General features: G+C 50.3%; 1 protein-coding gene across 1 annotated transcript in view; it reads left to right on the forward strand.

The window, feature by feature from the left end:
- The window catches only part of LOC309602651 (lysyl oxidase homolog 2), a gene marked incomplete at its 5' end in the record, with an annotated part of 41814 nt that extends 27033 nt beyond the window's left edge, over positions 1-14781 (forward strand). The window contains 8 exons of the mRNA XM_082336410.1: positions 3336-3487; positions 4201-4368; positions 7297-7462; positions 7695-7938; positions 10962-11077; positions 11613-11749; positions 12571-12682; positions 14224-14781. Coding sequence (XP_082192536.1) covers positions 3336-3487; positions 4201-4368; positions 7297-7462; positions 7695-7938; positions 10962-11077; positions 11613-11749; positions 12571-12682; positions 14224-14303 — 1175 coding nt within the window. The 3' untranslated portion in view covers positions 14304-14781. The remainder of the gene's footprint in view (positions 1-3335; positions 3488-4200; positions 4369-7296; positions 7463-7694; positions 7939-10961; positions 11078-11612; positions 11750-12570; positions 12683-14223) is intronic.
- Positions 14782-14853: the final 72 nt, after the last annotated feature.

Here is a 14853-nt window from a genome sequence, read left to right on the forward strand (position 1 = left end):
TTAGCGGCATCTAGGAAACAGCGTAATCATCCTGGGGGGAAGCAGCGGCAGGAGAACGCGCCCTTCCCTGCCGTCTCCCCCAGCCTGGAGATCTTAGCAGCGGCTGCCGATTCCCACACGCTTTCCTTTCTTTTAAACACTGGCAATCGGTCGGTGCACCCTGTCAAAGCTGGGATGACAAGCGCTTGGTAACTCCCTTCAGCAGCCGGATCGTCACGTTGTGGTAGGAAAAGGAGCTCTTTTGGCCCAAACTCGCCTCCGCGCTCCCGTTGCACGGAGGAGCCTCACGGCTGTTAAACTCCGTGTCCATGTGCACGTCTACGCTTTGCTTTGTTACAGCTGCATCTCGGGGAATTTGGGTGTTCAAAGACTAATTTGAAGGTCCAGTCTCATCATTGCTGTGTTGGAGATTTAATTTCACAGGGTAAAACGCATAAAGACGGGCTACGCGTTAAATCAGCGTGCAGTGTCTAGAAGTCCCAGTTAAGACAGTGACCGGTGGGAGATGAGTGCCTACCACAAAGAGTTCAGGGCACGGAGGAGATGATTTATTCTCCCTTTTACAGATGGGCAACTGAGCTCCAGGTTAAACAATTTACGCTTATTCACACAAGAGTTATCTGAAAGGAAGATACCGAGCCCAGATCTCCCGAATGTGTTGTGCACTGCAACATCCTGGGAGGGAGAACATAGAATAAAACCTCGAGCAGTAGGTGAATGTATATATTGGATATACAGTCCTAATCCTGTTCTTATGCTAAAGGGAATGGCATGGGAGGAAATATAAGTTTTATCACCATATTTCAGCACATATAGCAATGCAGTTTGGCTACATTTCGGTGCCTGGGACAGCAGTGCTTACTGCCTCCACATATGATAAAAGAATTTCCCTGAGAAGAGCAAATGTGCCGGGGTTACGTGGATCAGCACTGTGGCCCTGCCCTCTTACTTTGTCATTTCATTGGTATGACTTTGTCGGGCCGTTTCAGTGGAGAATGTCAGACTGGATCCATCCTGCATTCTTGGTGCATCACCCTCCAATTCTGGTCAGCATCAAGGCATTCCTCCTACTCAAACTGTTCGGCGGCTGGCAAAACGATTAGGTCAGTGTCGCCATTTCCAGATGTAGACCACAAACAGGATTTTAATAAGAGAGAAGCAAAAAAGGCTAGCTACGCGTTCCCCAGCGGCCTCAGCCTAGGAGTCTGCTTCCCCATCGTATAGATCTTGTGTGATGGGTGGATACAGGGCTGGCCGAAGCGCTAAGGTGCAAAAAGCGGCCAGAGCCAAATGAATTCTGTGGATGAGATTGAACCCGATACATTTACATCTCTGCCTTTGCTGTTCTTGCTGCTGTTGTCAGAAGGCGGCTCCAGGGTACATCCTGACTCATTCCACCACACAATCGTGGAAATATGCTAAAGAACATTTTTTTTATTATTATTTTTTTCTGTTTTCCCTGTGCCTCAGCAGAAGTCTGAGGAGGCGAGGGGTTCACCAGACAGGTCATTAAACTGTCACCCACGGTTAGGTCTCTGAGTCACAGGTATGCTGGCTGCCACATAGAGTTAGAAAGGCTCCAGATGGCAGTAGGAAGAGGCTTTTAAGCACAAGGATCCCACCTACCGTTAATAAACCAATTACATTTTCCTGCTTTCCAGAGTCAGCCCTTTTCTTTGAACTAAAAGGAGGAGGCTTAAAGTTGGGTAAAATTTTCCTTTCCGGAGGAGTGAGCAAAAGAGGGTTCGTGGCGAAGCAGCACGTGCCCGGGAGGCTGTTGGTCAGAGCACCATTGGCAGTTCTGCCACTGTCTAACTTTGGGAAATTTGTGTCATTTTGGGGTGCGGACGAAGAAACGGAGCCAGCAGCCGGGATGTTGTTTCCATGGTCTTGTTCTCTACCGATTTGTATGCTCCGAGACAGGTACGGCTCTCTGGCTCTGCGGAGCCTTCATCACTTGTGCTATGGTGAGAATAGCGTGGCAGGAATGAAGAATTAACCAGTCACTGTCAGAAATGGTAAGAAAACAGTTGCTTTTCTACCTCCATTACCCAAATCGGTCAGCCTGGCCTCCAGCAGCCTACCACTGTGTGCTATGCATGCTGAGAAGGGGAACTCCAAACTGAACGCCAATTCCTATATCTGGTGTCGGTCGACCTCTTCCAGCTGGTGGAAGGAGCTGGTGAAAGGTATCAGTGGGTGGATGCTGCTTTCTTGGAAACATCTTCTGTGGCTTTTGCCTTTCATCGCCACCGTCATCCTGCTGCTCCGGGCTGCTGACCAGACACGGGCGCACCTGCGGCTCGGAAGGGCCTGGCCACGGGCTGCGGTGAAGCAAGCCACCGGCGGGTCAGAGCACGGCGCCTGCCGGCGTTTTGATTGCGCCGAGTCCGGAGGGAACGCGTTGACGGCAAAGTTCAGAAGTGTTTTTATTCTTAGCCTCCCATCTCTGAAAGCTTCCTAGAAAATGCTGGAGACCAGAGGTTCTACATCTGCTACTTGCAGGGATCTCCTGTCAAAACTATCTGGTGCGTTTCCATCAGCAATTACTCCAGGATTATATGGGCTCCCAGAAAGACTCTGGTTGTTCTTCTGTGGTGAAGATCATCTGCTGGAACCTCTGATTCATCCCCCCCAAAACTTCCTTCTCGCCAATTTTGGGCTCGGTTTGGAAACGGGACCCGAGAGCTTTACAGGCAGGATTATTGCCTTCTCGTATGTCTCTCTCCTCTTGCTGTGTCTCTTTGGTGGAAATGAAAATTGTCTGCTGCCACTTGTCCAGAGAGGCACCGCATCATTCAACTGGGCTCCCACCAGCTTGAGACCGTTCTCTGCAGTACAAATGGATGTTCGCCGTCTTGTTTCCATCAGCAGCCTTGGAGTCTGTAACGCACACCTGCCCCAGCGTTGTTTCGCTGACTTCTCGCACATCCCTGCGGTGTTATGTTTTGTTGTCCCATTTAAATGTCAGGCCTTGATTGGGAGCAGATTCCAGCATGCAGACCCAGCCAGAAGGTCATAATTTGCAAATTCCTGCAGCTGAAGTTTGTAAATTATGTAACAATGGAAACTTGGCTTTTTCTGCCGTTCTTGCGTGCTTGAGTCCCAGAGACTACTGAAAAGAATTGAATGGTAAAATTATTAATAATAATCTTGTAGCTTTTTGTTTTATTTTTACAAGAAATCACTGGAATTTTTTCAGGATTACCGTGTTTTGAATGCTAGAGGCTAGTGTGATGTCCGCAGTGTATTAATAGCTGTTCTTGGGTATTTCTTCACCGCACAGTAGCACGGACAGAAGGTAAGGGCTCTCTTTTCTTCTTTTCTTCCCCGAGGCATGGGTCCAATTCATCTAAACGAAATTGACTGTACGGGCTTTGAAAAATCAGTCACGGACTGCAAATTCAACACGGAGTCGCAGGGCTGTAACCATGAAGAAGACGCTGCTGTGAGATGCAACGTTCCAGCGATGGGTTTCCAGAATCAGGTGCGAAGCCAAGCGATCTGGATGTGAGTGAGCGTGGTGAGGTGTTTTCATCCTGGAGCGTTGCCTGCCCTCCCTTGCTACGCAGTGCAGGGCGTCTGGGTGGGAATCATTTCACCCAAGCCATGCCTATTCAATTTTAGATTTTTAACATCTGTGTTGTATTAGACAGGAGGGCAAATAAGGATGATGCTCCTTTTTTGTACTGAGCTTTGAGCTCCTCCCAGTGTGGAGGGGTTATGAACGAGTCAAATGCTGCTCCAGCTGCAACCTGTGCAGTCCAGTGGCCCTGTAAAGCTGGTGCATGTCCCTGTTGTGATGGGACCTCGGTTGGGTCTCATGACAGTGGTACCCGGGTGGCTGCTGGCATAGGGGCTGCTGTCATCTTTGCCACGTGGAGCTTGCACGAAGCAGTCCCTCGGAGTAAATGCTCCTGCCAAAGGGAATGGAGGGGGGAAGGTTTCATAGGGAGCGTGTTACTCTCTTGCAGCTGGTACGGGCCACTTTCAGATGCTGGGCTGCTTCCCATCCATGGTGGGAGACGAAGAACCAAACTGCACCAACCGGTCTGCTAGCAGCTGAACTGAGGTTTCTGGGCTTGGTGACTTTAACCACAAGCCTCGAGAAGACCCTGAGCGTTGCTTGCCCAACTGTTGCATATTCCCCATAAAGTTTGCTCTGATGTTTATTGACATAGGAGTTTTTATGCCCTGCAGCTGCGTCTGAGCGGCGGCCGCAACCCTTACGAGGGCCGGGTGGAGGTGCTGGCAGAGCGCAACGGCACTCTGAAGTGGGGCACCGTCTGCAGCGAGAACTGGAGCACCGTGGAGGCCATGGTGGTGTGTCGGCAGCTGGGCCTGGGGTTCGCCAGCCATGCCTTCCAGGTGGGTCCCTGCACCCTCCCGTGCCTGTGTTTCGGATGTGGTGGCATGTGTGTGGTTGGGTAGGGGCTACTGGAGGAGGAGGGTTTATTAAAAAGGAAAAACAAAACCACAAACCACGGCATTCAGCTTCAAGGCATTAGCTGGAGAGACCCTGAAGGTTAAACCTCATTGCACAACAGCCGTTGGGGGAAATTTGGAGCAGAAAGGAGCTCTTGCAGCTCTGGGCAAAGCTGCTGTTTTCATGCTGCTCAGGGCTCAGGTTTCCTGGGAAGCCTGGCTCCCTTAGCCCCGTTTGGGCTGGTGGTTGCATGCAGTTCCTTGTCCCTCCCTGAGTCAGTGGGGAGTTGAACTCCTCAGGCTGACTGAAGTGTGGAAACCAAGTTTAACCTGGTGTCAAATCACTTGAAAACGATTTGATTTTGCTCCTGTAGTTACTTCTCAGCGCAGTGCGTACGCTAGCGTGTGGTGGAGCTGCATGCATTTCTTGCTCCTCTAATGATAAATGCCCTAAACCCTCCCCGCTTGCACATGACTAAGGATGGCACTTAATAAAGGGATAAAAGCTCCCAACTAACAAGCTTGGGATAACCACAAAAGAATAAAGTGTTCTTTCCCAGCAAAGCTCTTTGGTGCAGTGACTGGCAGCCTGCTGTGCTGGCTGGAGGAAAGCAAGCAGCGACCGTAAGAGCTGGAAGGAGGGAGGGCAACAGCTTCCCACCCAGTTCCCAGATGGATAAATGGCATCAGGTGTAAGTAGCTGGTGTAGGTGACCAACCCTGGTGCAAGATGCTCTTCTGTACTGATACATCCCTCAAGGATCACAAGGTGAAAGAGGGGCCGGCAGACCTACGTGTAACGGTAGATTTTGAAAGGAAATATATAACCTCGGGGCCTTTATTTGAGTTCCCAGACATCGGGAAAATGGGGATTTGGGCTCCTAAAATAAACTGGTTTCTCCCTAGGACAAAGCCATCCCCTGCCAGAGCTTGCTGTGCTCTGGAAACGCAGCCCCTTTGAGGCATTTCAACCGAGAATCAACAATTGCCAGCAGCTTTGGGGAAACTTAGGCTCAAAGGGCCACTGAATAAATAAACTTCATGTGTGTTTATATAGATGGAAACCCGCACACAGAAAACAGCCTTACATCAGTTCTGGAAAGAAAACTATTTTCCCCAAACAATTTCTGGAAATTGAAAACTTGGGCAAAGAAGTAAAACGTGGTTGCAGAGAGCGAAGGCTGTCCCCGTTCCCCAAGCCTGGGGTCCGCTCGGCTCTGCTGTAGTTTTGTGCCGTGTCTGGCCTGCTCAGCAGCCAGATGCAGCCGGCTCTGCTGGGCTGCAGCGATAAACCCAGTAAGAATTAGCATCTCTGCTGACTGCCTGCTGGTATTGTGCAGGGAGGAAAAATAAGGCCCTGAAATGATGAATAGCCTCAGCATCCTCCGGGCTGGCGGTTGCCTATGGAGAAAGCAGGAGAGACCGTAGAAATGGCAGAAATGGACAGTTAAGACTCTGCCTGGAGAGCGCAGTCCTGCAATGAGTTTGTCTTTAAGGAATGACCAAGCCGGGATCCAGGAGGGCACGCTAGGCTCGTGGGCAGGCAGATTCCAACCAATTGAACTGTTATCCGCGGCCGGAGAGGGGATCTGCAGGTCCCCGAGGGACGCGCTGGGGTCGGATACCCAGGAGGTAGAAGGCTGGAGCTGCCCACGCCGCTATAGCAATCCCCCCCGTGCAAGCTGGCTCCTCCAGCTGATTTGCCTGTGTAGCTGCCCGGCAGAGCACAAGAGCTGAGGATAGCCACGTACCTTGAACGCTGGCCTTTCCAACTGCCTGGCTCTATTGACACAGCCCTGAGAGTCCAGCAAGAAACAAGACATTTTTTCCTTTAGCTGAGACTGCTGGTATTTAGAACAGAAAAGGCCCTTATGCGTATCCCGGCTGCACCAGCTACATGAGCATAAAGCTACACTGTGTAGAACAGGGCAGTCCTGTGTGCATGTGTGCAAAGAGCGTTGCTAACAGGGTTAACAAACAGCCTGTTGCAATGGAAGCAATGGTACAGATGGGTTTTCTTTTCCTGGAAACGTGCTCCCAGTTTTGACGCTAACAGATCTGATTTTTTTTTTTTCTTTTTTCTCTTTCTTTCCTTCCCTTCTCCCAAGCTTTGCAGTTGCAGCTTCATCAGAGCTTAGCGTGCTTAGTTTTGTGAGCGGTGTTATGTTGCAAGTTAATTTTCTGTCATTCCCCCCAGTTTTGTAAAACTGAGTGATGAAGATGAGTAGCGAGCAGGGTTTGAACATCTGTGCATCCCCTCTCAGAACCAAGAGCTGCAGACCCTGGGTTAGCAGACGCTGTTAGTCCTGGTTCTCCTCAAATGCCGTGTTTCCACTGGCATTTCCAGCATGGCTGTGAATTCTGCCTCCCCTCCTTGTGCAAGCAGGCCCGCTGGCATCACTGGTGGCCCTCCCAAGTGCATCGATGTCACAAGACTGATGTGGTTTTATTGCTGGGCATCTCTCCCAAAGGCAGAGCCCAGATGATTTACAACAGCCCAAGGATTAATTCATCAGCTGGATGGGCAGAGCAGGGTGGAAAAGTGAGTTTACGGCTGGATTAAAAACAAGCCGAGATTTAAACCAGCTCAGAAACAAGGAGGGAGATTTGCTTAACGCTGGTCAGATGTTCAGGGCAGGGAACATGGTCAACCTGGGTTTTAATTCCAGTCCCAGGCTTCTGCTTAAACAGACTTGGGCTCATTCCCTGAGTTGCTCTGCTCCAGCATCCTCTGGCAACGTCTGTCTCCTTGATAGTGTTGGCTCTGGCATTGATCTTCCCTGGAGGGAGAATGCAAGTTAGAGGGGGGTGAATATTCCTCCAGCAATCCTCTAAACACTGAAGAGTGTGTGAAATGCCTTTTTCTGCCCAGGAAACCTGGTACTGGCATGGAGACGTCAGCGCTGACAACGTAGTCATGAGCGGTGTTAAGTGTTCAGGGACAGAGATGTCCCTGGCCCACTGTCGTCACGACGGAGCCGACGTCTCCTGTCCCAGAGGAGGTGGTCGTTTTGGTGCTGGTGTGTCCTGCTCGGAGAGTGAGTAACTCAGGTTTTATTTCATTCTGGCTTAAGCGTTTGCCCCGAAATATGCAGGAGGAGAAATGGGGTGGCCCATGCTATGGCACCCCACGGACATTTCAAAACAGGGGCAAATTGCTGCCGATGGGGCTGAGAAATGCCATGCAAGGAAGGGGCTGGCCTCTATCTCTGGCAGACGCTTGCGGGGTTTTTTAGTAGCCCATCAGATAATTTCAAACCTTCCTGCCAGCTGCCCCCGACCTGGTGCTCAACGCCGAGCTGGTGGAGCAGACGGCCTACCTGGAGGACCGCCCGATGTTCATGCTGCAGTGCGCGCTCGAGGAGAACTGCCTGGCCAGCTCGGCCGTCAACACCTCCATCACTTCTGGGTACCGGCGCCTGCTGCGCTTCTCCTCCCAGATCCACAACAACGGGCAGTCCGACTTCCGCCCCAAAAACGGCCGCCACGCCTGGGTCTGGCACGACTGCCACCGGTGAGTGCCACGGAAAGGGTTTTGCGCGGTCGGTGCCTCCTTCCATCCCTTCCTGCTGCCCGCGGGGGACTGTCTGGCCACGGGAGTACGTGCTGGAGCCACGGCTGCAGAGCTGTGACGTGTGTTAGGGCAGCCGTCATCCTCCGACGGCAGAGAAACCAGCTCGTTACGGTAGGAACGATAGTTAAGAACTGGTATGTGAACAAGACAGATGCGGAGCTCTCGTTGGGAGAGGTGTGTATGCAAGGGCAGTATATACGTGGGAGTAGCGTATGTACAGACAGAAGGAAGCGTGTGCCTATGTACCCGCTGTGTGCAGAAAGATGCAGCCGTCCGAGTTACTTCCCTCACCTGGGAGAGGACTCAAGAACATGCTGTAATTCTGCATTTTTTTTTAAATGCATCTCGAATCCACTTAAACCGTGTACAGCTGGGAGATTGTTTTGTGCTTATGTTGGGCAAACAGTAAATTCATCCCATAAATGCATCATTTTTCACAGGGAAGGTGACAGTTTCAGCCAAAGTAAACCAGGGGGAGGAAAGAGAACCAGAACCAAGCCATCCAGATGCTTTGCTTCTGAAATGATGACTTATTATGAGGTTGCTTTTTCTCTAACTTGGGGGTAGAAGGGAGCTAAGTAACTTGCAGCGCGCAGCTCTTGTCCTGCCGCTGTTGTAAGACAGTTGTGAAAGTTGTTGTAAGCTTTGTGAAAACATCAGAGCAGTAAATTCTCAAATCGAACGGCCCGTCGTAGTCTTCGTAAACGGTGTGAGCGAGGCAAGGCGTGTGGGTAGCACTGCATCAACGGGTCTGAAGCTTCAGATCGTGGCGTGGGGGCAAACGTTGGCCGCTTACCCTGCAGACAGGTTGGTTTGGGGTGTTTGCAGTCGGAGGCGCAAGCAGAACTAAAACCTCGGCAGCACAGAACCGAAGGTAAATAGGCAACGGTCTATTTAGGGGAGGAGGAAACCCGGACCAGTGCGGCGCGTCTGCCTTTTTGGCCCTGTTGGGAAGGGGCTGGGGGAATACGTGGGTACCGCAAGGCTCTGAGCACGTCGCAGGCTGGGTAAAAAGGAGGACGCTGGGAGCTCTTTGGGGGAGACTGGGAAGGGATCAGCAAGAGACCGAGAGCCATCTGTGTGCTTTAAACGGGATCCTGTTTATATGGAGGAGGATGAACTCAGTTCCTCTTCGGTCTTTCCAGTCTGTAAACACCAGAATGTAAACACCTCTTTGAATGATTCAGACATATTTCAGAAACTGAGTCAGACTTGAGAACCTCAAACTTTTATCAGAGGCGGCCAAATTAGACAGCCTGAAAGCCAACAGCTCAGCCACTGCAGAATGCCTCTTCTCTCCTAGCTGCCTCGCTCCATCACTGGGAGCTTCTGTTTAGTTGGCTTTTGATGTGGAATTAGAACAAAAATGGGAAAGACCTGTAGCAGGCAGGGAAAAGTGATTAACTTCTGGCAGGTGGCAAGTTGTTGTTGTTGTTAGGGGAAAGGCAGGAGGAGGTAAGAAGAAACCCGCTCTCCAGAGGAAGAAAGTTCCTCCCCTTCCCTCCTTTCTCCTCCTTTATCTGTAAATACGTGTGCAGAGCGATGCCACAATAATGGTGGTTGGAAGTTTTTAAGCCATGATTATTTTTACAGCTGGAAAGGAGAGGATTTCTGCACTTTTTTTTTTTTTCTTAAACTCCTAAGCAATGGCTTTTGAATTAGGGCCTGTCTGTGCAGTTGCCTCACTCCTCACAGCTGAGATATGCAGACGGGCTCCGGTGCGTCTCAGCGCCGCGTTCCCATCGCTGGGGGAGATGCGCAGGGATTTAAGGACCCGCTCCGCTCTCAGCACCCGCGGTTGCTCTCCTGTTCCCCGTGACGTGCTTACGCTGTGGATTTGCTCCCGATTCCAAAGCCGGGATCCAAGTCAACCCGTTGCATCAGCATGACCGCGTTTCTGCGCCCAGCCCTGACCACGCGGAGCGCACAACTCTCTTTTAATCGGGTGCTTCCATCTGCTTCCAGCTCTACAAGGCCCATGGACTTCAACTGGACCCAAGCACAGGCTTAATTTTTTGCTGAACCAGCAGTGTGGCATAGAAAAGGTCAATGTTCCCAAGTTCACCACCACCCAAACCCTGCCACGGTCTAACCTTGCCGGTTTAGGGGGCTACAGCACAGATTGCGCCCACTCCCTTAACTCTTGCTGTGCCCGAGAGTGCTGGAGCGCTCCCGACAGCAGCCCAGCTCGGGCTGAGTTGACGCTAACACCTCCCCGTTTAAAATTATGAAACGTATCGTGTGTGAACCCAGCTGTCGGGTTGTTTAGATCTGAGTGGAGCGAGTGCTGGGAGAAGCTGGTTCCATCTGTTGTTAGTTTTCTGCCAATAAATTTCCATTCTGCTTCTTAAAAATAAATAAATAAGAATAGCCAGGTTGCCGGTCTGGGTACATCCAGCTCGGCTTGCAGCCTGTTGTTAAGGAGCAGGTGAAATATTTCTTATTCTGGTAAATGATAGGGCCACTAGAAATGATGACTTGGCTGACGACGGCTTGGATTTTTTCCCCTTCCTTGCCGTTATAAAACTTGGTGTGATTCTACGGAGGCCGGGGCAAGGCTCTCACCTGGAACAGCTTTAGCACTTGATATATAAACAAATATCCAGGCCAGGAGCCAGCACGCCGGCAGCACGGGTGACGGTGCCACGTGGGATTATGCCCAGGGGAATATTTTCTGGCCGTGGTTTCTCTCGTTCTTCCTCCTGTAGCGCGGCTTGGTCCGTAGCCCTTCACGTGCTGTCGTGTATTTACCCCCGTGGCCGTGGGGACGGGGCTGGGCGGCGAAATGCCTGGCCCGAGGGATGCAACAGCACGGCGTCGCGCCTGGGCTACTCGCATCCAAGCTGTTGTGCCCTAGCCGCTGGACCATCTCTGCTTGGGCAGACTGTGCAGCCCTTTAGACCCGGTAATTAAAGTGGTGTCTGTTTTCCCTAAAGATAATTCTCGCTGTCTGTGCCTCGCAGGCATTACCACAGCATGGAGGTTTTTACCCACTATGATCTATTGAACCTCAATGGAACCAAGGTGGCTGAAGGACACAAAGCCAGCTTCTGTCTGGAAGACACCGAATGCGAAGCAGGTATATTTGCCAGAGCCCGCGGTGCTGGGAGTTTATTGCTGTCCCCGTACAGATGACTGGCTTCAAAGATGCTGTCAAAGTCCTGAGCGGGGCTAGAACGTGGCCTGACAGGAGCCAGAAAGCAGTCCCGAGGCGGTACACGTCTCTGCAGGTCTAAGAGAATCCCCGAAGGCCCCGTGTGCGGAGATTTTCAGACCTCGGCTCCTTACGTCCTTCCTCTGAGCTGCTCTGAAAACCTAAGCGTGCATTTTCTGATTCCTGCAAAGTGAGAAATTCCAAAACGTGCCTGTAGGTGACGAGGTACGGAAGGTGGCAGCTCCTCCCGGGCCGTTAAGCAGCACGTGTATTTCAAGACAAGGCATCGAGCAAAACACTGCTGTCTTGAATCTCATCCAAAATCCTGTGCCTGTAGCTTATCGCTGTCTACGGCAGCTGGAGAGCAAGTAGCCCTTCCTCTGACGTGTCCGAGGGTGGGAAATTCCCAGCCCGACTTGTGTGAATCTAACGCTTCGTGCCTTTAACTCTTCTCATTTAGATGTGCAAAAACAGTACGAATGTGCCAATTTTGGTGAACAAGGAATCACAGTTGGATGCTGGGACGTGTACCGGCATGATATCGACTGCCAGTGGATCGATATTACCGATGTCCCGCCAGGCGATTACCTCTTCCAGGTACGGGAGAAAAAGAGGGTTTGAGACACTGTCGCTGCCTTTATCTTACTCGTTAGGGATGTCAAGAACATAACTAACTAGTTTATTTGTACATCTCCTACAGTACTATAAACTTCTGATTACAAAGAGATTATATTCCCAGGATATAGATAAAGAATAAAAGATAAAGAATTACCTAACAGGACAACAAAGTGTTAGCAGATCACATCCCCCAGTGAAAAATCAGGGCCGATAACCACAGCTTAGAGATGTCAGTCTTGAGAAATCCGCACCCAGCTAATACCTGATAGTCCTACGCGACCCACGTGCGGCTAATGTTGTCGCCACGCTGCATTACGTGCCACGTTATGTACACGCGCAGCATCCCGCTGTTGTTTTGCACTAAGCTTTTGAGCCGTTTGTAAGCAACGCTCGCTTCGCTTGGGGATGAAATGGTGTTATTCTGGTGGCGGTGGCGTGAGGAGTTAGGACTGTGCCTGTTTTGTGCAAGTGGGTGGAGGGGGGGGAATTCTTTGGTACTAAAAACAGCCGCTCAAACTGGAGAGGAGCGAGGGGCAGAGGAATTATTTTTGCCTGCCCTGCTATGGTGTGAAATGTAGAGAAGGTGTTTGAGGGTCTGTCTTGGTGCACGGGGGAAGGTGTGATCTCGATCGGGCTTTAATCAAGTGGTTTCTGTGTCCTTGCAAAATGAGTTAGGTTGTTTCTGTTAAAAAAAAAGTATTATGGTGTAATGAAAAAGCCGATTCCGTCTCAGTCTGACTAGTATCCTATCCAGTCCGCCTTTCAATAACTTCATGCCGTGTTTCTCCATCGCTCCCTAGGTTGTCATCAACCCGAACTATGAAGTTGCTGAATCCGATTATTCAAATAACGTGATGAAATGCAGGAGCCGGTATGACGGGCAGCGCATCTGGATGTACAACTGCCACATAGGTGAGAGTGACTTCTGCAGGGGAAAGTTTAACGGCTGCATCGCCGACTCTTCGCTGGGAATGCTCTCTGCTTCTGTCGCACCGTGCTTACGTGCCGTTTGTCGCTTTGTACGGGCGTGGGAAGACGAGATGCTGAGCCCCAGCTGCACCGGTGCTGTTTGCTGTAGACTGTTCGAAGGCAGACCCCAAAGCGTCTCTGCTACAGGGTCGAGCTGCTACAGGTCGCAAAGAGTAAGGTGGCTGGATGGGGGTGGGACGGTTCCTTACCGAGCGCTGCGTTGCACGGCTCGCTGGAGCAACGAGCACAACGCTGCTAGAACAGAAAGAAATCCCTCAGGCTTGGTAGAACAGGGATAACAGATGTCCCAGCTCTCTTTCTTCTGCAAGGAAATGAGCATTTTTCCCTCCCAGGACTGTCAGAGGTAAGGAAAGCTCTCGTGCAATCCGAGAGCTTGTTTAGAGGGCCCGAGGAGGTCCAGGCAAACAAATCTCAGACTCAAATTCTTACCCCCCTGGGGCCTGACCTCTCGGGACCCCAAAGCTGCTCTTTTCTTGAAAAGCAAAGCAGAACGGCGAGGTGCGGAGCAGAGCGGTGGCAAAGAGCACTCTGCTCGAGCCAGAGATGAAAGTGCTCCCCTCTCCTTTGAACGTGAGGGAAAACTGTTTTCTTGAATACGTGTAATTCCAATTCATTTGGAATTTTTTTTTGGTCTTGGAAATATCAAAGCCAAACTAGTTTAAATTTGCATTAACGGTCAATTGTCAAGACCATTTTAAAATGGAATTAAGTTGGGGGCTTTTTAAGAAAAACTGTTTTTAACACAGAAAATAAATGAACAGCAACTGCCGGCCAACCTCCAAATAAAATCCAGTGGCGAAGACGATTTCCAGAGCTGGCTGAAGTTCTTCAAGGAGTGTTTTTCCTGAAAAAACTCCACATAACTCCTGATTTTTCTCATTAATTTGTTGGATTTTTTTAAGAAAATACTTGTCTTGTGTGTCACGCTTCAGGCTGCGACCTAGTTCAGAAAAGCCAAACCCACTTCATTTGGATGAACAGGCACTTCAGTGTTGGATGGGCTCTCCAGCTGCGCTTGAAAATATTTAAAAATTAAATGTATTTAGCTTTCATTGTCTCTCAACTAGCGAAAAATAAGGGCATGGTCCTCCTTAAGCAAACAGAACCCCCTTCCCATCAGCCACAAGGAGGCGACCATTTCGCAGGTCCTGCTAGTCATCACCTAATTTTTTTAAGCACCAAGAGTTAGCAGTGAAATTGAGGGTAGTTTGTAGGCTAATCTTCCAAATAAAAGACTAAATCCAGTCCTCCCGGGGATTCTTGGCTGTTCCAGTTATGGTAAGATTTAATTAACGTTCAAATTAATTAGCCCAGGAAAATCTTTGCTCTTCTCGCTTCGAGCCCTTCGTTTTCACAGCGTCTCTTGCAGATAACGCAAAACCCCGGCGCGTTCTCGGCCTCGTGTCGCGAGCTGCCTTTGCCGCCTCCTGCTCAACCCCGCTCTCTCTCTGTGCGCTCCCCAGGTGGCTCTTTCAGCGAGGAAACGGAGCAGAAGTTTGATCACTTCAGCGGACTCACGAATAACAAGGTGTCCACCCGATAGAACAGCATCGCCTCCCACCCCACTATTTAAAGAAGCGAGGTTTCCCGCTTCCGTCATTTCCCTAACCACTGCACAAAAAAAGAAAATCAAGCAAACAATCAAACTCTAAATTAGCAAGGTAAATTACTTTCTAAAGATGCCTGCCTTCCCAGTTTAGGTGCTCAGACCACCGTGTGTCTCCTGTAACTCCAGTCCCTACTACTGAGGTAGTTAGGAGCGGGCTTTTAAGCTCTGCTTGGCTCCGTATCTTCGCCATCCCAACCTTCTCCGCAAAGATTTCTCCCTCCACTTTGCAGCGCCGTCTTTATTCACAGACGTAGGTCTGGGCTGCAGCAAGCACAATTTGCCTTTGGTTGGGTACCAACAACCTAAATATGTCTTTGCCGTTCATTTTCTTCAAGGCATTAATTTTGGTATCTTTAAGCTCTTTGACTCAAGCTTGAACGCACCACTGATGCAAACGCCTCCATTTGTGACGCTGCTTCTTGAACACAGCTAATCCTCGGTACTGCCATGTCATTACTCCATTTTAGCAAAGAAATACAGGAAA

Source organism: Platalea leucorodia (assembly GCF_965183815.1).
Source record: "Platalea leucorodia genome assembly, chromosome: Z".
NCBI classification, from domain to species: domain Eukaryota; kingdom Metazoa; phylum Chordata; class Aves; order Pelecaniformes; family Threskiornithidae; genus Platalea; species Platalea leucorodia.